Below are 20877 nucleotides of genomic sequence, written 5' to 3'. Positions count from 1 at the left end.
GCAAATCCACCAAAGTAATGAGACGCTGCGCTGGGCGCCAATGCTGTCGTTTATTGCGCGGAATGGGGTTGTGGGTTAATGGGGCGTGGGGGCCACTGCTGCCTCGGCTCGTCAGTACATTCATGGCGACGGCGGGGACCCAGCCTCACCCCCACGCCGGCTTGGCCGTGAAACCCGCCCCTGGGTGCCCGAGGGAGGTCACCACGGACGCGTGGGCAGGGGCGGGCTGGTTATTGCGTGAGCTTGCCAGGGGCAGCGGGAAGCCGGCGGGCCGAGTATTGCACTTGATCCATGTTCTTCCTCGGAGGCCACCGCACATGCGGGGCACAGCCAGGTCCTCGGCCAGGGCCGCCCTGTCCCTGTCCCAGGTTGGGGCTGAGGCACCGAGGTGATCGCACCCCTCCCTCTCCCGTGCGGCCGCCGCTGGGGCAGGGGCGATGGGGGTGGGCGCAGGGCGATGGGGGGACAGCCGGGCGCAGGGCCGCCCGCCTCCTAAGCTACCTACGTCCCTCTATGGCTTCTGCACGGGCACGGGCGGGCGGCGCGAGGCATGGCTTTGGTGTGGATGACGGCCCCGCCCGGCCCGCGGGGCGGCGCGCAAGGGTCACAAGTTGGAAGAGAGGCGCGAGCGCGCAGAGTCCAGTGGGTCGAGGCCACTGGCAGCGCCCGGCGAGGCTGAGTCCCTGCGGTCCGGACTGGGCGCGGCGGTCCGGGCGGTGGGTGCAGGTCCCAGGCGCGGCGTGGAGCTGCTGGCCGGGCGCACAGAGGCCGCGGGGCTGGGCGCGGGCACGCCGTGGGGCAGCGAGGGCTGCGAGGCGGACAGTGGGCGCGAGGCGCGGCTCAGGCGACGGGCGGGCAATGCGGGCCCCACACGCGTTGCCGGAGAGCCAGGCACACCGTAGGGTGAGGTCCGCGGTGCCCGAGGGCTTGAGGGTGCAGCCGGGGGGCTTGCTGCGGGTGGCCCTGGCGAGGCTGCAGGAGGCAGAGGCCCTGGGGGCGCGCGGCGCACTAGGCGTGGGGAGCCTAGCGCCAGGGGCCCCACGAGCGGGCGGGCCACCTGTGGGCAGAAGCTCATGGCCACAGCCTGCTGTAGGGTGGCAATGGCCGATGTGACCTGCGGTGGTGGCGGTGGTGGGAAGAGCCCCACACGCTGGCCAAGCTCTGCCTGCTGCACCATCTCACGGTCATATTTGACAATCTCCTGGATGATGGCATTCTCCTGGTTGTTGAACACACCCGAGCTGAGATCATGCTGAACCTTGTGCAGCAAGATGGAGTTCTTCTTGCCTGTGGGCAGGGGGTTAGGGAGACTGTCAGCGCTAGCTTGAGCACCTGCCTACCTAATAAGCACGAGTGCAGCACCTACTGTGTACAGCCAGCTCATACTGCATGCAACAGGCATGTTCTCAGCACCCAAGGTGCGAAGTTGTGTGGGACCTGTAAATTCCAAGTACTGAGTGCTTGTTCTGTAGCAAGTGCATCTGAAATGCCTGCTGTATACAGCAGGTACAGATAAATACCCACCATATTCTGTATAAAGTGCCTGTTGTGTGCAGGCATATGCCCTCCAATCCATCCTGCCCCACTGGATTGGAGCCACAGTCTTCACATCTGATCTCTATGTCCTGTCATCAGCAAGGGCCCCACCTCTCCCTGCCCCACAGGCCTCCAGCCTCCTTTCAGATGTTGCCCCACAAACCTGGAACATTCCACACCCCTAATGTGCCTGGTTTATTGAGCCTGAGCCGTTCTCACCAGGCCCTGTGATTCTGGCCTTTATTGCTTCTGTCCTCCCGACCTTCCTTTTCACCCCAGGCTTTGCCTGCCATGCTTGCTCCAGGAAGAGACCTTCCCTTGTGTCCTCTGGACACCCCTGAGCATATGAAATGTCATGCCTCTACTTCCCCGATCCCTCCTGGACAGATGGCAGCAGCTCACCTATGCGATCCAGCCGGTCAATAGCCACAGTCTCAAAGGCACGCCGCATCATGGGGTATTCCTCCAGCACCTCGTTGAAATTGTCCACACTCAGTGAGTAGAGGCGACAGTAGGTGTCAGCCCGCACGCTGGCCGTACGCCGGCCCCTCGTGAGCAAGCAGATCTCTGTGAAAACAAGGGCGGTGCCTCAGCAGCCAAACTATGCCACTGCCTGCCCAGCACACGCTCAGAGCTGGCCTGCTGCTGGGTCAAACCCTCCTGGAACCTCCCCAGGTCCCATCCCATCCAGATCTCAGCCATGCCACAGGGTGCTCACCCCCAAAATAGGAGCCATCCGACAACTTCATCTCCTTGTTGCCCTTGGTGAGCACGCTCACCACGCCATGCTGGATGAAGTACATCTTCTTCCCGATGGTCCCCTCTCGGATGATGTAATCTCCAGGCTGGAAGACCTCAAATTTGAGCTTTGTCAGCATGGCTGTGACGAAGTTGGGGTCTGCATTGGCAAACAGTGGCATGGAAGCCACCAGCTTCCGGCAGTTGAAGTTCACAATCTCCTGTGGGTGAGAGGGGGAGGGTGGCTCAGTGACTGGCTTGGTAACTCAGATCACCGCTTTCCTCTGGGCCACCTGGTGGACCCTCGGCTCCTATCTAACTTCCCAGGGGACGCTGGAGGCAGGGCCAGGAGATGAGTTTAAGGTATACAGGAAAGTCCGTAGTCCCCATACCACCATAGGATGAGTGACACTGAACTGGAGAAAGCCATTATAGCTAAAGAGAAAGTGACAGGACCACAAAAAAAATACCCAAAGGAATTAGAGGAGAGGCCAGAGCTCAGCTCTTCCCTGGCGTGCCCTGAGTTCCATCCCCAGCATGGCATAAGCCAGGTCACTCGAGCCTATCAACCATCACAGCCCTTTGGAGGCGAAGGCAGGAGGATCAGGAGTTCAAGGTCACCCTCACCACCTATATAGTGACAGTCCAGGACATCCCGAGCTGCGTGAGCTCCTGTCTCATAACAAAGCACTTCTAAAGAGAAAGAAGGCCACTCCACGTGCGTCCTCGGGCCTCTTCGCCAGGGCATCCTTTCTCTCTCTTTGCTACATTTATCCAATGTTGCTCCCGCCAGGACACATCATGCTTGTGTTGTCTAAGCAGCAGCATCTAGTCACGGTCACTGAGCCAACAAGACACACGTGCACAGTGAGACCAGCCTCCTTGATTCACTACAAGGCTGTGAGAAATGATCATCCAAGTCAGGCCAAGTGGCCTGGGAGGCTGAGGCAGGAGAATTGCCATGAATTTGAGGTCACCCTGTTCTGTAGAGTGAAACTTGTCTCAAAAATGAAAAAGAATGGCTGGAGAGACAGTTACTCGTCCAGAGGACCTAGTTTCAATTCCCAGCAGCCACTGGTTGATTGCAACTGAAGTCTGTAACTCCAATCCCAGGGAATCTGATGCCCTCGTCTGGCTGCTGCTGGCACTGCATGCATGTGGGGCACAGACAAACATTCAGGCAAAACACTGGATATATGTAAAATGGAAAAAAAATGTTTAAAAAAGAAATGTTTCCTTTGGGCTGGTGATAAGGTTACAGAAGTGGAGATGCATGCCTCTCCTACAAACCTGTAGACTTCACACATCTAAGGCCTGTGAGCTACATTCTCTACAAAGGGACAGTCAAAGTCTGTTGAATATCTCCAAGGTCATTAACCAAAGGCTGCCAACTGGGATGTCCCTATACAGCCTTGGGCCCCAAGCCCTGAGTCCCCAAGGCTCTGCACAGGTGCCTGGCCTCTTGGTCCTGGCAGCCTCCTCCTGTAATTCAGTCCTGGGGGCCTCTGTCCTGGCCCTGCCCTCTATCTGGGACTTAGACATCATGCCCTTGCTTCAGCCTACCGGTCCCACACTCAGCCCTGAGCTCTACACCACTGTTCTTCCAGTCACTGGCCACACCCCCTTGGCAAGGCTGGGGACAAGGTCCTGAGCCCCAGAAGCTGTGAATTGGACTGCATCTGGAAACAAAGAGTTATGCCGATCAATGCACTCTGTGAGCCATGCAAGCATCCTTAAGACGTGTTGAAAAGCCGAGGGGGCCAGCGCATGCTTGGCACCCCAGGTCTTGGAAGGCAGAATCAGGGTCCTTGGGGTATGATGGCTAGCACGCCTGGCTGGGCTCCAGGCCAACAAGAGACCCTGTCTTAAAGAAGGTGAAACGGAGCCGGGCAGTGGTGGCGCATGCCTTTAATCCCAGCACTCGGGAGGCAGAGGCAGGCGGATTTCTGAGTTCGAGGCCAGCCTGGTCTACAGAGTGAGTTCCAGGACAGCCAGGGCTATACAGAGAAACCCTGTCTCGGAAAACCAAAAAAAAAAAAAAAAAAAAAAAAAAAGAAGGTGAAACGGGCAAAACTCAAGGATGTCTTCTGGCTCCGTGTACATGTGCACCTGGGGACATGCTTGTGTGCACTTAAAGACAGGGCTGGGTTGACAGTGTTTGCTGTTCAGTCATGAGGACCAGGGTTTGGACCCCAGCAGCCATGGCTCACAGTGTATGGAACTCCAGCTCTAATGGAGCAGACACCCTCTTCTGGCCTCTGTGAGCATCTGCACACACTTGTGGACACACACAGTCACACACGTCAAATGAAATCTTAAGAGGTGGGGGAGCTGGAGAGAGGGTTCAGTAGAGCTCTGGCTGTTTTTTCCTGAGGATCTAGGTTTGGTTCCCAGCACCCACATGGGGGTTCACAACTGTCAGTAACTCCAGATTCAGGGGGCCCAATATTCTCTTCTGGCCTGTACAGGTACCACATGGTGCATAGACACACATGCAAGCAAAACACCACACATATGAAATAGGTAAAGGCCCTGGGTGGCAGGAGACGCAGGAAGGACCCTCCCTGAGGGTCTTGGAGGGAGCATGGTGCACAGATGTGTGTTTCAGACTGTTTCGTGTTTGAAGCTGGCAGTGGAGCAGGTGACACCCAGAAGCACCTACTGCTGGGTTTATACCAGCTGGCCGGACCTGATCCCATGGGTCCCACACGTGCCCCATCGGTTTGTCCATGGACCCTGGGCACAGTTGCATGTGTGGCATGCTGGGGTGTGGCTAAGACTCTCCAAGTCCTGTGGCCATCTGTGGGCCCCTTACCTCACGCAGTGGCCCGTTGAGTTCCCCAAGGATGCTGTCCTCGTCAAACATCTTCCCTTGGTACCGGTGTTCATAGTAATCGTGGATCTTCTGGCGGAAGTCAGCGGGCAGTTTGTGGAAGGACATGTATTGCTCTACTTGCTTGTACTGAAGGGAGAAGAAGTGGATTAGTGTTCAACCGAGAGGCAGGTCCACCCTAATGCCCCCCAGCCCAGAGACACACACTTTACACAGCCTGGCCCAGGGGGATGCCAAGCCCAGCAACACCAAAGACAAATGATATGCTTTGTTTTGAGACAGGGTTTCATGTAGCCCAGGCTGGCTTCAAACAAGCCAAGGATAACCTTATATTTCTGATCTGCATCTCTACCTCTCAGGTACTGGGATGACAGGTGAGTGCCACCACAGAAGATTTATGATGTTGGAGTGAAACCCAGGTCTTCATGGACACTAAGCCAGCAATGCAGTCATTCAGTCTCCAGCACTTGCAGCCACTCAGTCCCCATCACTGTAGTCATTCAGTCCCCAGCACTTGCAGTCACTCAACCCCCAGCACTGTAAGTCACTCAGTCCCCTCCCCAGGCCCTCATGTTTTGTTTTATTATGCGTGGTAGGGTCTCACTCTGTAGTTCAGGCTGACCTGGAATTTGAACTCAGCTTTCCAAGTGCTGGGATGACAGTTTGACACACCATGCCCAGCTAACAGATATATTTATGTTTAACTCCAAGTCTAGATTAGATACAGTGGTGATACACTTTTAACCCCATCACTAAGCAGGAAGGTCAGGAGCAAGGTCACCCTCTATTATATAATGAGTTTGAGGCCATTCTAGGCTATGTGATACCATGTCTATCAAAATGTGTATTATGAGTCAGGCTGTGGTGGGGCATGCCTTTAATCCCAGCACTCAGGAGGCAGAGGCAGGTGGATCTTTCTGAGTTCAAAGACAGCCTGGTTTACAGAGTGCGTTCCAGGACAGCCAGGGCTACACAGAGAAACCCTGTCTTGAAAAAAAAAAAAGCATCTGTGAGCACCTTAGGTGTCCGGCTCCTATTTCTGAGACGTGGCTATATATAGTGCCACGCTCACTGTGCATGTTGACTTTCATCCGCAGCCCTGCCCCTGGGACCTGGGGACCAACACAGAGCCAGCCCCTCCCTATCAGAGCTGGGGGGTGGGTGCCAGGCTGTCCCCAGCACAGTACCCCAGGGCTGCCCCAGCCCCATTTCTGCCCAAGCCACAGCTGCCCTTATCTCAGCGGACCCCGTGACGGCGGGTGGGTGGCAGCACCAGCTCATGTTTGGGTGAGACGGAGGCTTCCGGACGGGGACCTGGCACAGAGCCCGGCTGACCCGGCTGGCACTGATGGGGGTGGGGAACTGAGACCCATTGCAGAGAGCAAGGGTGCAGGCTGCTGAAGCCAAGGTTCCTGCCCTTTTGGCTGCCGTGTGGCCCAAAGCATCTGCCTCTGTCCCCAGTCCTGGGGACGGGACTAGCTGGCAACTCTGCTTCTCAACCACCGCCATGACACTGACACCCAAGAACACTCAGCACGGGACCCCAGGGACTGGTCTTGTTGCTTCTGAACCCCGTGGGCTCCTCCCCTCATCTACCCCCACCTGGGTCCTCCCTTTGGCTCTGTCCTCAGCTCTTACAGAAGCCCTTAGAACCAGGGGCTGCTTCCCCACCCCAGACTCAGGGCACCTCCCCACTCAGACCGAAGACACAGCCTCCCTCCTCTGACCTTCTCCTGGTATTGGCGCCGTGACGAATCCAGGGACTGGATGAGCGCAGTGGCGTGCCCAATGAACATGGCATAGCAGGTGGCTCCTACAATCATGCTGAGCATGGTCAGCCAGATGTCTGTCATGCTCTCGGGTGCCTGCCGCCCGTAGCCGATGCACAGCATGTGGCTCATGGCCTTGAAGAGCGCGAAGGAGTAGAGCTCGCTCCACGAGTGGTTCTGCAATTTCAACAGATGGTTGGAGGAGTCCCTGGAACCTTCCTGCCCACCCTCCTGCAAGCACTTGAGGGGGATTAGTACCCAAGGCAGTCTCAGGCAGAGGACGTGGGCATTCTCTGTGAGGCAACATCAGGAACAAGCCTGACACCACCGCCCACTTCACTTTTGGGGAAACTAAGCTCCAGAGGGGTAGCATTGTGGCCAAAGGAGCTTCAAGGTCAGGAATTGTCTGTTCCAGGGTCCTGGGACACTGGAATAATACCCAAAGGGCAGAGGGAGGGGAGGCCCATCCCAGACGTCCTCACTTGACCCCGTCAGAAGGGGGATGGGGCACTGGGCCCATGCAGGAAATGGAACCGCTTGCGCAGGCAGTGGCTGGACAATGGGCCCCTCAGCCGAGGCAGCTGTGCCAGGCTCCTGGAAAGGGTGCTTGTGGGTTCTCCCTACCCCGCTTCTCGCTCCATTGATCGCCTGCCTGCTGTGTCCTGACTGACACACACCAAGCTTCAGTTTGTCCCTGGCCTGGGCTGTGACTCTCCCTGAAGACTGCCCCCCGACGCGTTCACAGTTCTGACCTCAGGGATGCTAAGCAGGTGCTTGTCCCTGAGCCGTGTCTTCTACCCTCAGTGGGGGGTTCTAGTCAGGTACTCTACACTTCAGTCTTGGCCCTGCTCTTCACTGGGGGACTCTAGGCAGGGGCTCCATCCCTGACCATGCCCTCAGCCTCTCACTTGGGGATTCTAGGCAGGGCTGTATGGCTGAGCCACCTTTAGCCCTCTCTTTCTGTTTGGAGACAGAATTGCTACTTTGCCCATGCTATCCTTGAACTGGCTATCCCTGCATCTGCGTCTCTTAGAAGCTGGCAGAGGCTCCTACCTGGGCTCTACAGGCTCTTAATGGTCTGTCATACAGACACGGGGACAACGGGTACTTGAAGTTGTTACTTCTTCAGGCTTGTGGAAACAACTTTAACATTTGAGGGTTGTTTTATCTTAAATGCGTTTGTGGGCTGGTGAGATGGCTCAGTGGGTAAGAGCACCCGACTGCTCTTCTGAAGGTCCAGAGTTCAAATCCCAGCAACCACATGGTGGCTCACAACCATCCGTAACGAGATCTGGCGCCCTCTTCTGGAGTGTCTGAAGACAGTATACTTACATGTAATAAATAAATCTTTAAAAAAAAAAACTCAAAAAAAAATGCGTTTGTATAACGACACAAAGGGAAACTGGTGTGGAGGTGCACACCTGCCGTCCCAGCACTCTGGAGGTGGAGGCAAGATGGTCATGAGTTCAAGGTCATCCTCAGGTACCTAGTGAATTTGAGGCCAGCCTGGGCTACATATGATGACTACAAACGTAAGAGTGACTAGAGAGATGGCTTAGTAGGTAGGAACACTGGCTGTTTTGTCAAAGGACCTGAGTCGGGTTCCCAGAACTCACACGATTGTTCACAACCACCTGTAATCCATCTTCAGCGGATCTGATGCCCCCTTCTGGCCTCTGAGGGCACTGCACTCATGTGCACATACCCCGCCACACACACATGTAATTTAAAAATGACAATAAAAAAACCTAATATGAAACCTTTTAAACAAAGGGAGCTGGAGAGAAAGCTCAGTTGTTAAGAGTACTTGTTGCTCTTGAAGAAGACCCCAGTTCAGTTCTCAACACCCACATCTCTAACTCTGATTCCAGGGGATTGGTCAACCTATTTTAAGCACCATGGTGCACACACAGACAAACACATGCAAAAAAATGAAATAAGTCTAAAATAAAATTTCTTTCTTCCTTTCTTTCTTCTTCTTTCTCTTACTCTTCTTCCTCCTCTTCTTCCTTCTTCTTCTTTTGGTTTGGTTTTTCAAGACAGGATTTCTTTGTGTAGCCCTGGCTGCCCTGGAACCTGTAGACCAGACTGGCCTAAAATGCACAGAGATCTGCCTACCTCTGTCTCCCGAGTGCTGGGATTATGGGTATATGCTACCATGTCTGGCTTTAAAATAAAAATAAAAAATTTAAGTAAAACATTTTTATAGTAAGAAGATGCTGAGCAGTATATCTGTGTGACATGGAAAAATGGCTGCTGAGCTGTCTCAGGAGGCCCTGGGTATGCTGGCAGGCATCAGATACCAAGGCATGTGGGCTGAAGGATCCCAAGGAGCATGGGCAAATATCAGGCACAGGGGCAAGTGCTCACAAGGGCTACTGCCTCTAGGGGCGACTAATGGGGCGCTCTCCCACTTCCTTTAAGGCTCTAATCATAAGGATTCTGCCCAATGCCCCGGCCAGTTCCTCCTCACAGCCTTGCTCCCCCACTGATGACGCTCAAGGCCCCACTCTACAGCTTTGATTCTACCCTAAGAAACCCATCTTAGTTCCTGATAGAGGTCCTCAGCCTTGGCCACAACCCAAAGCCCCACCTTGACAGAATCCCATCAGCTATCATAGCAGGTGGGTGCTTTGCTGCCTGTAGAGCACCTTGGGCAGTCCTAGCAGCCTCAGGGCACAAGGGCAAATGGGAGCTGTCCTCGGAGGCTGCCAGGGGGTGCTTACACGCTTGGACTCTGCCAAGGAGCACTCACCACCATGTTGTTGATGGACACCCAGCAGTCGCTGGGGAAGTCTTGCAGCATGGGCACCAGGAACTGCAGGCAACCGTCCCAGTGGCAGAGCAGTAGCATCATGCTGATCAGGTTACAGATGCGCATCACTGCACTTGCCAGGTCGTAGGTCATGTGGAAAATCTGAGAGGGCGTGTGACCATGAGAGTCCCAGGCCCTCCCCAACGTCTATCCCAGAATCCCAACTGCTGCCTACTGAATCTTGTGCCCCTCTGTCCAAGGTTAGTGAAAGTCTCTGTACCTTTTTTCCCAGCTACTTCTGTCTCACCCATGACCCGTCCGGATAACCTTCCCCATCCTGCCCAAGTCCTGTCCCCACATGCCAGCCCCTCTTAAGTTCCTCCCAATGGTCGCAGAATCAGGAATGGGACAGATTCAGGGCTGAGATCGTGAATTGGGGAGTAGGTAACCAGAGAAGTCTTGAGTACCTCTCCCCCACATCTTCCAAGGCATAGGAAGAAGCACAGTAACACTTGGTGAGATTGTCTAAAGGTCTCCCCAAATTCGAGTATCCTGAAGGTCCTAGCTCTATGACTCCATAGGGTAGGAGGGGTTCCATGGGGGCCCCAAGACTATCTGTCCTCCAGCCTTGCTTCTGAACCTATAACCACATGTGAGATGTTCCCCCACCCTGTCCCTCATCTTCCATCTAATAATGAGCATCCTCCCACCTACCCCCGATCCCGGTTACAGACCTTGCACATTTCTCTGGGATCCCACCCTGGGCCTCTAACCCAGACATACCTGGCGCCCCCTCCCCCACTTCCCTTAAGGCTCTAATCATAAGGGTCCTGCCCAATGCCCCAACCAGTTCCTCCTTACAGTCTTGCTCCCCCACTGGTGGCACTCAAGACCCCACTCTACAGCTTTGACTCTACCCTAAGAAACCCATCTTAGTTCCTGATAGAGATCCTCAGCCTTGGCCACACCCACAACCCAAAGCCCCTCCTTGATGGACTCTGCATCCATGTGGGCCCCGCCCCAGAGTGAGGTTCTCTCCCTGTAGTTTTGACCCAGCTACACCCCAAAGCCCTAGACCTATAGCTCCGGTCTGTTTCTTGCGACGAGGCCCCACACCCAGAGCAGTGGTGTAAATGTCTCTCAATGGCACTCCAAGTCAAAGCTCTGGTCCTAACGCCATAGCCACGCCCTCACCAAAGTCCCACCCTCCGATAATTGGCTCCTCCCACAGAATAGACTTTAGTCCCACCCAAGCTTGAGGTTTCGCTCCCACACCCAAGGCCTCATCGTCAATCCCTAGACTTAGTCTCCAACATTCCATGACCATGCTCCTGCCCTGTCCACAGTCGAGGCCCCGCCAACACCCCAAGCCCAGCATCCTCAGACTCCACATCTCTGTTGGCCCTAGCTTCAATTATAGCATTGATCCTGCCCAGATGCAAGGTACTCATGACCACGTTGCTGGGGTTCTGCCCACGCTTGGTCCTCTCCCCGCCCCTCACCTCTTCCCACTGGTGGATATATCGGATGAGCCGTGATAGCCGCAGCAGCCGCAGCAGACTGAGGATCTTGGTGAAGCGCACTATACGCAGCGCACGCGCCGTCTTGTAGACCTCGGAGTCGATTCCCTTCTCCACGATGAGGAAGATGTAGTCCACCGGGATGGATGACACGAAGTCCACCACGAACCACGTTCGCAGGTACTTCTTCTTTATCTTCTCGGGGTCCAGGATGATCTCCGTGTTGTCCTCAATAACAATGCCGGTGCGGAAGTTCAACACCAAGTCCATGAGGAAGAAAGTGTCCGAGACCACGTTGAAGACAATCCAGGGCGCAGTGGTCTCGTCCTTGAAGAAAGTGATGCCCACGGGAATGATAATGAGATTTCCCACCATGAACAACAGCATGGTGAAGTCCCAGTAGAACCTGGAGAGAGGCAGGATGCTCACAGCTCTTGGCCTTGGCGTCAGTGGGGCCCCCTTCCTCAACCCAGGGTGGTCTCCCTCTGGGACCCCCGCCCCAAGGTGGGTCTCCAGGACCCCAATGCAAGGTGGTCTCTCTCTGAGACCTCACCTCAGAGTGGTCTCCCTCTAGGATCCCCACTTCAAGGTGGTCTCCCTCTTGGACCCCAGCCCTAAGGGGATCTCTTTCTGGGACCCCAGACCATAAAACAGCCTCTGGGACTCTTACTGCATGACAAGGACAGGACTTCCTCAAAGAAGCCTCCTGACCCCAGGCAGCCAGGGTCACTCTCTCTGACCCACTCTGACCTTGCCTTGAAGGTACCTCCAGACCGCAGAGAAGGCTCAAAATAGACCAAACATTTCACATGACCAAAGAGGGACAATGTGCCTGGCACAAGTCTGGCTTTCAGAAAGGATGGAAGTGCCTGGGACCAGGAGAGGGCACACTGCTGGGTGTGGCTGGGAGGCTGAGAGCCAGGCGGGCACAGGGTCGGGCTTCCGCTGGTTCACACCATAGTGAGGCCGCAGCTCCCATAGGGCACAGCTGGTCACCTCAAGAAACACTTTGGAGAACTAGGTATGGTGGAAACAGATGTCATCCCAGCACTTGAGAGGAGGAGGCAGATGGTTCTTTGTGAGTTCAAGGCCAACATGGTCTACAGAGCAAGTTCCAGGACAGCCAGGGATACATAGTGAAACCCCTGTTTCAAATCAAACAAACAAAAATGGAGGGGTATCTCTGCACACTTAGACAGCATCAGCCCCTTTACATCCCTTGAGATCTGTCACCACCCCCGGGAATTTGGGGCTTCCCACAGGCACAGAGCCCACTGTTTCTAGAGCAGGAAACCTGGGGTACTGGCCGGAATCAGCTCAAAGGAGTGACGTGTCAGGGGTGCAGTGTCTGGAGCCGATGTCTCAGAGCTTGCCTGTGAACTGGCTCCTTCTGCTGGCCTGTACTTCATGGGCACAGTTATAAACACCATGCCCAGCAGGCGACCAGCACTTCAGAGAACTGAGCTCAAGGAAACAGTCCAAAGAAGAGAGAAAAAAATTAAAAAGTGATTTGTACTGGGGCATTTACAGCAGCTCAGACTGCGAGCCAACGGCTGGCAACACCCAGTGTCTCTCAGCTCAGCTCCATGCTGGCACCTGCCATGCACGAGTGACCTTGGACAAGTTCTTCTGTCTTTAGCCAGTATGGGGTGAAGCCCTTTAGTGGGCAGACTCTGGCATTCTATGGATGTGTCATGTCCCTCACAACCACTCTTGGTAGGGATAAGACCCTCAGAGCTCAGGATAACATCACCTAACCTCAGGCGCAAAATCAAATAACAGATTTAAAGTTGGTTTTTCTTTGTAAATTCTGTGTGTGTGTTTTCTGTCTGGGAGGTCCCTGCACATGTGCAAGGAGCCAGAGGGAGGGGTCTGACTCCCCAGGAGCCCGATGAAGAGGAATAAAACCCCACTTCTCTTCAAGAGCACTGCAGGGCATCTTTCAGCCATAAATAACCACTTTCAATCTGGGCATGGATTGAGACAGCTTCGGTGGCTCAGACCATGACGAGAGAGCCTGTTCGTCAATAGGCACTCTGAACTGCTGTCTCCAGAATCTGCCAGCCACGTAGTCTGGGCCAACATCTTCCTCTCTGGGCTGAGGATACCTTCCTTCTCTTTGGAGAAAGAGTCATTGAGTAAACCAAAGGTCAATAGTGACTAGAAACCACCATTGGTGGACACAGCAGCCACCTACGGCGGTGGAAAGCTGAAAACGACTCAGGGTGGGCTTAGAAACCACCAAGGGAACCTAGAAACCACTGGGGATGGAGGCTTTCAGTGGTGATGGGGAGGAGGCTTAGAAATGATCAGAGACCTAGAATCACCTGAAGACCTACAGCAGGCATCTCTTTCTAGGCTGCAGCCGCCCCCAAGCTTCTTTTCCCTTCCTGGGGTGGTCAGAGCCAGGCAGACTTCCCACTGAGGTTCAGGGCTTGCTCAGAGAGAAGTGGGGCCCAGGACTCAGACTGGCCTGTTCTCTACCCGGAGCCATCCTGTCCAGGAACCTCCCTCAGCGACTGCATCTCCAGGTCACATGGTATGGCCTGCTTCCCCCCCCCCCCCAAGGGCCTGAGGAGAGGGAACAGGTGGTTGCTGTCCTGGCTGCCCTGGTAGGGTGGGGTCTGCCTGCTTTAACACATATGGCTCTGGCCCTCATCCTCACCAGTCAACCTGGTTCCCCATAGATATGGTCAGGAGTGGAAAGGGAAGGATCAGAAGTCCCACACCAAGGGAAAACAAGCCAGGCACATCTAGATCCCTAGGGCTCTGCAGAGGTCTCCTCCCCCACCTCACCAGCCCCAAGTCCCTGAGACAGACATCAAGCTTGAGGAGACAGGACCTGGGATGGTGGGTAGATCAGACACAGCTCTGATTTCTCTCCCAGGCTGTGCATCCTTGTATAGTGTCCCACCTTCTCTGAGGTTCCAGGCCTTATCTGTCCTGCCCCCAAGCAGGGACCTCAGGGGCATCTATGCACAGGTCACAGTCCTCTGAAAGTTGTGTGCCTGTCATCGCCACCCTCTAGAAGTTGAGGCAAGAGAAGCAAGAGTTGGAAGACATCCTTAGCTACAAAGTGAGTTTGAGGCCAGCATAGGCCACATGAGACTCTGTCTCAAACAAAACAAATAAATCCCCCAATAAACAACAATGAGTCCTGATGACTGCCTAATTCTGTGAGGACTCTCAGTACCATGCTGTGGACCCAGCTCAGGGGTCAAAGGAAAGATTCATTGGGAGACTAGAGAAGAAGTCTCCCCTGCTGACTCTCAGACTGAACCCTCACTGACCCATAGGTGAGTTCTGGATAGCTCTCACCAAATGAACCTTGTTTCTGCTCAGCTGTGCAGCCGTTCTGAGCTCTGAGGCCCATGGATAACACAGAAAAGACCCGCCATTCTTAGCTGGACTTTTCCGGGATGGGTCACACCCCCACTTAGAGCAGCTGGGATCCCAGGAGCTGACAGCTGAGCCCTCAAAGCCATCCATGGTCAGGTGTCGACAGACCAACAATGACAGCCAGGCAGTTCTGAGATGTGTCCAAAAGCCCTCTGGGATCACAGATCCAAGCAAAGCCGGGTGGGTTAGAGGCCAGGGGTTCCATGCCAGGCTCTGACAGAGGATCAGGGCCTGAGCCCACTGAGTCCTCAGATAAGGAGTCAGGGTTAGAGTTGGAAACCCCGGTGCAAAGACAGCTGCAGTCCCAGGTGCACACATGTGTAAAGGTTCACCATCCACCAAGCACCAGGGACATAAAGTGACCAGGAAATGTAGATAGATAGCCACACACATACCTGCTCCCCAACACCCCACTCCTATGGGAGTTGGTTGAGGAGAAAATGTCCATCAAGTGGGATTTGTGCTAGATGCCAGGGTGCGGGAGATGGACCTGGGTACAATGTTTGGGATTGGGAACACTGCTTGAAGGTGGCAAGCATTCAAGAGCTGATGGTCTCAGAGAGAGGTGGTGCCCAGGCAGTCACAACAGCTGGAAAAAAAAGGCCCTGAGGCCACTCACCGTGGGTGGGGCTTCCCAGATGGAGGTGGAGGGGTGGAAGATACCAGCCTGAGCAGGTAGAGTATAATCTGTGACACTCAGGAATGATGTCAGGGTGGCTAGTGGGGGTGGGGGTATCTGATATTGTAGTTGAGTGTACGTTGGAAGCAGACTATGCCAGGGCAAGGGGAGGGGTCCTGCGGGAAACCCTGAAGTGATAGCCTTGGGGTGCAGGTCCTAGGAAGAGAGGGCCTCGCCCTCTCCTGAGACTTCTTTCATAGCATGGAGAGCTTCAGGTCCCAACACTCCCATCTGGGAGGCAGGTGCATGCCCAAACCCCATATCCTCCCTGATAATGCGATTTATTCTAGGGCCTTGATAGAGGGCACATTTCCAGGGATTTACATGCAGGACCTAATATCCTAACCTCACAGTAACCCTGGCCATCGTGTGTGTGTGGGGGTGGGGGAGGATGTGGCAGGCTCAGAACCAGCATCCACAGGTCTGGGCTGAGTCTATGGGCTTCTGAGGCTGCCTGGCTCTACCCTCTCCCTTCCCCAGGTATCCGCTGCTCTGATTCCCAGCTTGAGCATGGACATCCAGGCCTGGAACACTTCCCCATAAGAACCCTCAAACTTGCTTCTCCATGAACCTTCTCAGGGCCAGGGCTGACGCTCAGAAGCAGCAGGTAAAACCGGGTGAGGTGGTGACCATCTGTGATCCTAGCACGTGGGAGGATGAGGCAGGAGGATTGCCGTAAGTGGGAGGCCAGCCTGGTCTACAGGATGAGATCTCAAATTGGGACGTCAGTGGGTAGCACACTCTCCTAACATGCACAAAGCCCGGGTCACAATTCCAGCAACACAGAAACTGAGCATAGTGGACCATTCTGATCTCCTCCCTAGCACTCAGGAGGGTCAGGAATCCAAGGTCATCCTCCATCAGAGTGAGTTTAAGACAAGCCTGAGCATCAGGAGACCCAGGACCACCCCAAGCAATGAGATAGCTCATTGAATAAAAACGCCTACCACCAAACCTGATGAACTGATTGGATCCTAGGACCCACGAGTTAGGAGAGAGCTGGCTCTGCATCCTGCCTTCTGACTAACAACACGTAAGTACCGTGGTGTCCCCAGACACAATATGTAAATGGAATAAAGATTGAAATACTAGAAGATCCTTCCAGACACATCAGACACCTGTCCCCGTCCCCCACACCACAACCTCCTCGAGTCATGAGAAGTTGAGGCAGAAAGGCCTAAAGTGATCTCCAGGCACCCTGAGTCCTCGGGGACTCTAGGATGGAATTCTGCCAAGAACCTGGCTCCTCTGGATCCCTGTGGACTGCATGCCGCAGGCAACCAATACCCAAGGGCCCTGACATCCCACAGCCCTGCCTCCCTTGCTGTTTGCAATGACTCCCCCTCTCCCTCCTGCCGGGCAGGGAGGCAAAGTCACCAACCTAGTCACCAACCAGTAAAGTCCCATCCAGATGTCAGGCATGCCAGCCAAGTCACAGGACTGAGACACTGGGGAACCAAGTCAGAGCCAACACGGGGAGCTGCCCAGCCCCTGGGTAGGGATGGAAGATCCCTGCCCACTACTCGGCATAAGGAATTAAAAAATACACATATTATGTACATAGATATTGCCCACCTGAGGCATAACAATGTCTGAACAACTTTTCCTATCCTCGGGGTAAGAGCTTCTTCTTTTTTTTAATGTTCAATTAATACTGTTGGGCTTAGTGGTAAACACCTGTTACCCAGTTATCAGGAAACTGAGGCAGGAGGATGCTCAATTCAAGGCAGCTGAGCAACACAGTGAAATTCTGTCTCAGAACAAAAAGTAGAAAGTGGGCTGAGGGTGTGCAGGGTTCATCAGTAGAGGGCTAACCTGGGCTTCATCCAATCAATGTTTTAGGCGACAACACACTTGGTGTTTGCAACAGCCCCTAGAGGCTCTGGAGACCATCTTGGTCAACATTTAATCAGAAAGTTCTGGAAGGGCCACAAATCCCCAGACATGAAAGGTGGGTGGAATTTGATGGCCACACTGACTCCTCTAACCCCAGGTACACCCTTGCTCCCCTTCTGTTTGCTCTGGTTCTCCGGGCAAGACTCTTGGTCTGTGAATCTCTCCATAGTTGAGGGCTATGGCAGCCACAGCATGCACAAGGCCCAGCTGGCGCCTGCACCCACAAAGCCTAAAGGTAGGAGCTCAGTTTCTTCTCAAAGCCTCCCATTCCCACGCACCTTCAAACCAGCCACATGTCAGGACTGCAGGCAAGAACCCAAGCCTAAGGGTGGCCTTATGCCCCCACCTGTAACCTGGGCATAAGGCACTCAGGCTAGGGTATTCAAGAACAACTCCTGTTGGCTCTAACCCCTGGGCATCTTTCCCACTCCTAGGTTCCTGGTAAAGGAGTCATTCTGGTCTCAGAGAGGTTATTCGTGGGCCTCTATTTGCTCAATTATCAAGCACTGGAGAAGGGACAAGCAGGAGCCGCCACAGGTCCTGGAGCTGTCCGTGGTCCTGAAACTTCAAGCTACAGTTTTCCGGGATGGGGAAGCATCCTGTCTTCAAATCTGCACCCTGTCACCGCAGATAGGGGCATTAGATGCATCCCTTGCACGCAGCTCTCCCTATGGCCCTCGAGTGTACACCCACTCGGGACACACGCGCGCGCACAGCTAGCATCCCAACAGGTACTTCTAGAGACCCACCAGCCACACCCCTAGGGACACGCCTCCCCTTAATCCACCGACCCACGCCTCCCCAGGACCCTCTCAGGCATCACATCACAAGCTCGCCCGGAAAGGAGAGACAGACGCAAACACTCGGGTCATGGCTCTACGCCAGCTCCTTTCGCTGCACGCAGCAGCCAACTCAGGCCACGTCCGTAGCCACACACCCGGGATGTGTGGGTATTCGGAACGCGCCCGCCCCGGGCGCAAGTGGAGACCGTGGGAACGCACGGCGCTCGCTTAATAACCCCCTCCCCGAGGCCTCCCGAGCGCGTCCTTTCCCATGCGTCCTTCCTTATTTCTTCCTTCCTTCCTTCCTTCCTTCCCTTCTTTTCCTTCCTCCTCCTTTTTCTTCCTTTCTCCTTTCTACCCATCTTTCCACCCTCATTTCTGCTCCGCGGCCTACGGGCACCCACGTTCCCCTCTATTCGTCCTCTCCACCCCTATGCGCTCAGACCCTGGCCCTGAGGCTGCGGTTCTCGCCCACTGCAACTAGGGCGCGCGGGAGGGGGAGCGCCAAGGACCCCCTCACTCCAGGCCTCCAAAAGGGCGGACCCTCTGCACACTAGGGTCCCTCGGGGGCGGGTCCAGGTCGAGCCCGAGGTCACCGCGAGGGGACTACCCCCCATCCTCCGCCCGGTGACTCGAACTGCCACCACCCCGAGGTCACCATCCGGGACGTGGCGCCCCGCCCTCTCCCGGGCGCGCCAAGGACGGGCCCCTCCCGGAGGCGGCACCTGAAGTCGCTGTAGGGGTGGATGATCCAGGCCCCCGCCGACTTCACGCGTTCCTGCTCGCGCTCCACGGCCTTCTGGCTGCCGAACATCCGCAGGGAGAACTTGTTGACGCCGGGCTGCAGAAGCGCCCCGAATTGGCGCTGCAGGAAGCTAGCCTGGCTGCCGCGCGGCTCACCCGCCGGGCCCGCCTCCTCGCTGCCCGCCTCCTCGGCCGCCGCGGGCCCCGAGGCCGCCCCGCGGCATGAGAACGAAACCTTGGGGCCGCGCGCGGGGCCCTCGGGGCTGCACTGCGGCTCCCCGCGCCCGCACTCGCCATTCGCGCCGCCCTTGGCCGCGCCAGGGGTGCAGGCGCTGTCGCGGCTGCAGAGCCGGGCGCGCGGGCCGGGCTCGTCCGCCGACTCCGGGTGCGAGGGGGTCGTGGGGTTCGGGGGTGGCGCGGGTGGTGGCTGAGGCTGAGGGGGCGCGGGCGGCGGCGGCGGTGGCGGCGGCCCCGGCGCAGGGGTCGTGCCCGGACTATCGCCCGGCCGCCCGCCGCCCCCGCGCGCATCCATGGCGAGGCGGCGCCGGGCAGTGCGGAGCGGAGCGGCCGCCGCCGCCGCCGGCCGAGCCCGAGGGAGGGCGGAGCCGGGGGTGGAGCCTCTGCTTGCGGGGGAGGGGCGGGGGCGGGAGCCCCGCCTCCACCTGAGCCACCCTCACCCCACACAGGGATGGATGGGGAAACTGAGGCTCTGGCCAGCAAGCAGGCTCAAGGTCAGTCAGCCCCTTGAGACCTTGGAGATGAGCTCAGGCTCGGTTCCCCAGGGGAAACTGAGGCCAAGGACGAACCCAAGGTCACAGAGCCCAGCCGGCGGGCCCCTGCCGATGCAGACCAGGCCCTGGTCCACTCTGGGGTTCCTCCGCGGTCTCGAGGACACCGCGGGCGGGGCAACCGCTGACGCTCACCGCGCGGGTGCCAACCCCTTTCTCGGTTCAAGGTGGCAGATTCCATAATAAAAGTGTGTTCCCGGAGGTTACCATATCTCTGGCTCTGTCACTTTCACCGCCTTCAAGGCAGAAACCTACGAATATTTGTGAGAAGGGCTGAGATCATTCTGGGTTCTAAGCTCAGCCCATCTCCAAGTCCCACTTGTGGGGAAACTGAGGCACGGTCAGCAAGACTCCTGTGGCTTCTGGCGACTTCTCCCTTAAAAAGTGAGGATCCCAGGTTAGGTAGTCCTTAGAGGTCTCCAGGGGATCCTGATTCAACTAACTTCTGCCTCTGTACATATGCCCGACCCCTACCCTCTCTGCCACCTTGACTCAGGTATCAGTTACATTCCACACTTTACCCCAGGTCCGGGGAGACATTGGCTCCTGGGGGTCCTAAGACTGTGGCCTGAGGCTGGAGCCAGGTGACACTAGATCTGACTCTAGATTCCCACCCTTTCACCAAAGAGTGGAGAGGATTTTATGACAGGAGGTTGGGGAGAAGGGAGGAAATACAGGGGAAGAATAGCTGTGAACTGGTGGGAAGACAGTTCTTATTCAGGGGACTCTTGGGACCTTCTTATGTTCCCTCAGGGCATCCTTAGATTCTCCCTTATTTTCCTGGACCAACCTAAGTTCACTTAAATCCTTCTGACCTTTTACAAACTCCCCTGGATGCTTCTGGACCCCTTCTAGACCCTTTTAGATCTTCTGGGTCCCTCTAAACTTCTCTTGGACCCTTCCAGCCCTTTATGGGTCATCAAGGTCCCTACAGCCTTCACTGTTTCTGGCCTGACCTTATACTGAATTAGCTATACCAAATTGGTTGAGTGTCTCAAGAATGGGGCTATGACTTCTGCCTGCTCACAGTAGGTGTCCCGTGGTGTTGGATGTGCCATGCCAGCTGCATGCCCTCATCTGACACAGATGGGCTGCCCCGACCCCGGGGACTCTGGAGCTGCCCCTGGCACCCCTCTGGCCTCCACTTTTGAACATCACAGTTGACAGTGCCAGACTGCTCCGCCCCAGGGCACATGCCTGTTCCAGATGAAGGGGGATCTTTTATGTTCACCCTGGGAAGATGTCAGCTGGGCAGGTCGCCAGAGCTCCAGGACTTGTGGTTGAGTGCAGGGGAGGAGGCAGCATGGCTACTGGCTGTCAGAGAACCTGCCATGCCAGGAGACTGCTCTGCCAGCCAGCCCAAGGGCTCACAAAGGATTCTAGGACTCAGAGATCTTGGCCTGTGTCTACACTTGGGGATCTTGTTGATTTGCTACTG

The 20877-nt window shown here is 55.7% G+C and overlaps 1 protein-coding gene across 1 annotated transcript; it reads right to left on the bottom strand.

Moving 5' to 3' along the window:
* Nucleotides 1-19: 19 nt before the first annotated feature.
* On the bottom strand, nt 20-19236 carry Hcn2 (hyperpolarization activated cyclic nucleotide gated potassium and sodium channel 2). Its single transcript, XM_021173924.3, has 8 exons — nt 18633-19236; nt 11134-11557; nt 9632-9793; nt 6835-7053; nt 5090-5236; nt 2255-2495; nt 1939-2103; nt 20-1287 (listed from the first exon to the last, which is right to left on the bottom strand). The coding sequence occupies exons 1-8, from the start codon at nt 19181-19183 to the stop codon at nt 605-607; spliced, it is 2592 nt and encodes an 863-aa protein (XP_021029583.1). The 5' UTR covers nt 19184-19236; the 3' UTR covers nt 20-604.
* Between the last annotated feature and the right edge of the window lie 1641 nt (nt 19237-20877).

This window comes from Mus caroli, unplaced genomic scaffold (genome assembly GCF_978045245.1).
Source record: "Mus caroli unplaced genomic scaffold, Mus_caroli_1 scaffold_9, whole genome shotgun sequence".
NCBI classification, from domain to species: Eukaryota; Metazoa; Chordata; class Mammalia; order Rodentia; family Muridae; genus Mus; species Mus caroli.
The sequence above is the reverse complement of the archived record's forward strand: the minus strand, read 5'-3'. Positions and strand labels throughout refer to the sequence as shown.

Bases quoted from the DNA above. Each gene is read 5' to 3' on its own strand.
- Hcn2 (XM_021173924.3), bottom strand. From the start codon at position 19,183: ATGGATGCGCGCGGGGGCGGCGGGCGGCCGGGCGATAGTCCGGGCACG. The intron at 11,558-18,632 runs GTGCCGCCTCCG...GCCTCTCTCCAG, and splicing joins CACCCCTACAGCGACTTCAG to GTTCTACTGGGACTTCACCA. The intron at 5,237-6,834 runs GTCAGAGGAGGG...TTCTCCCTTCAG, and splicing joins GGCGCCAATACCAGGAGAAG to TACAAGCAAGTAGAGCAATA.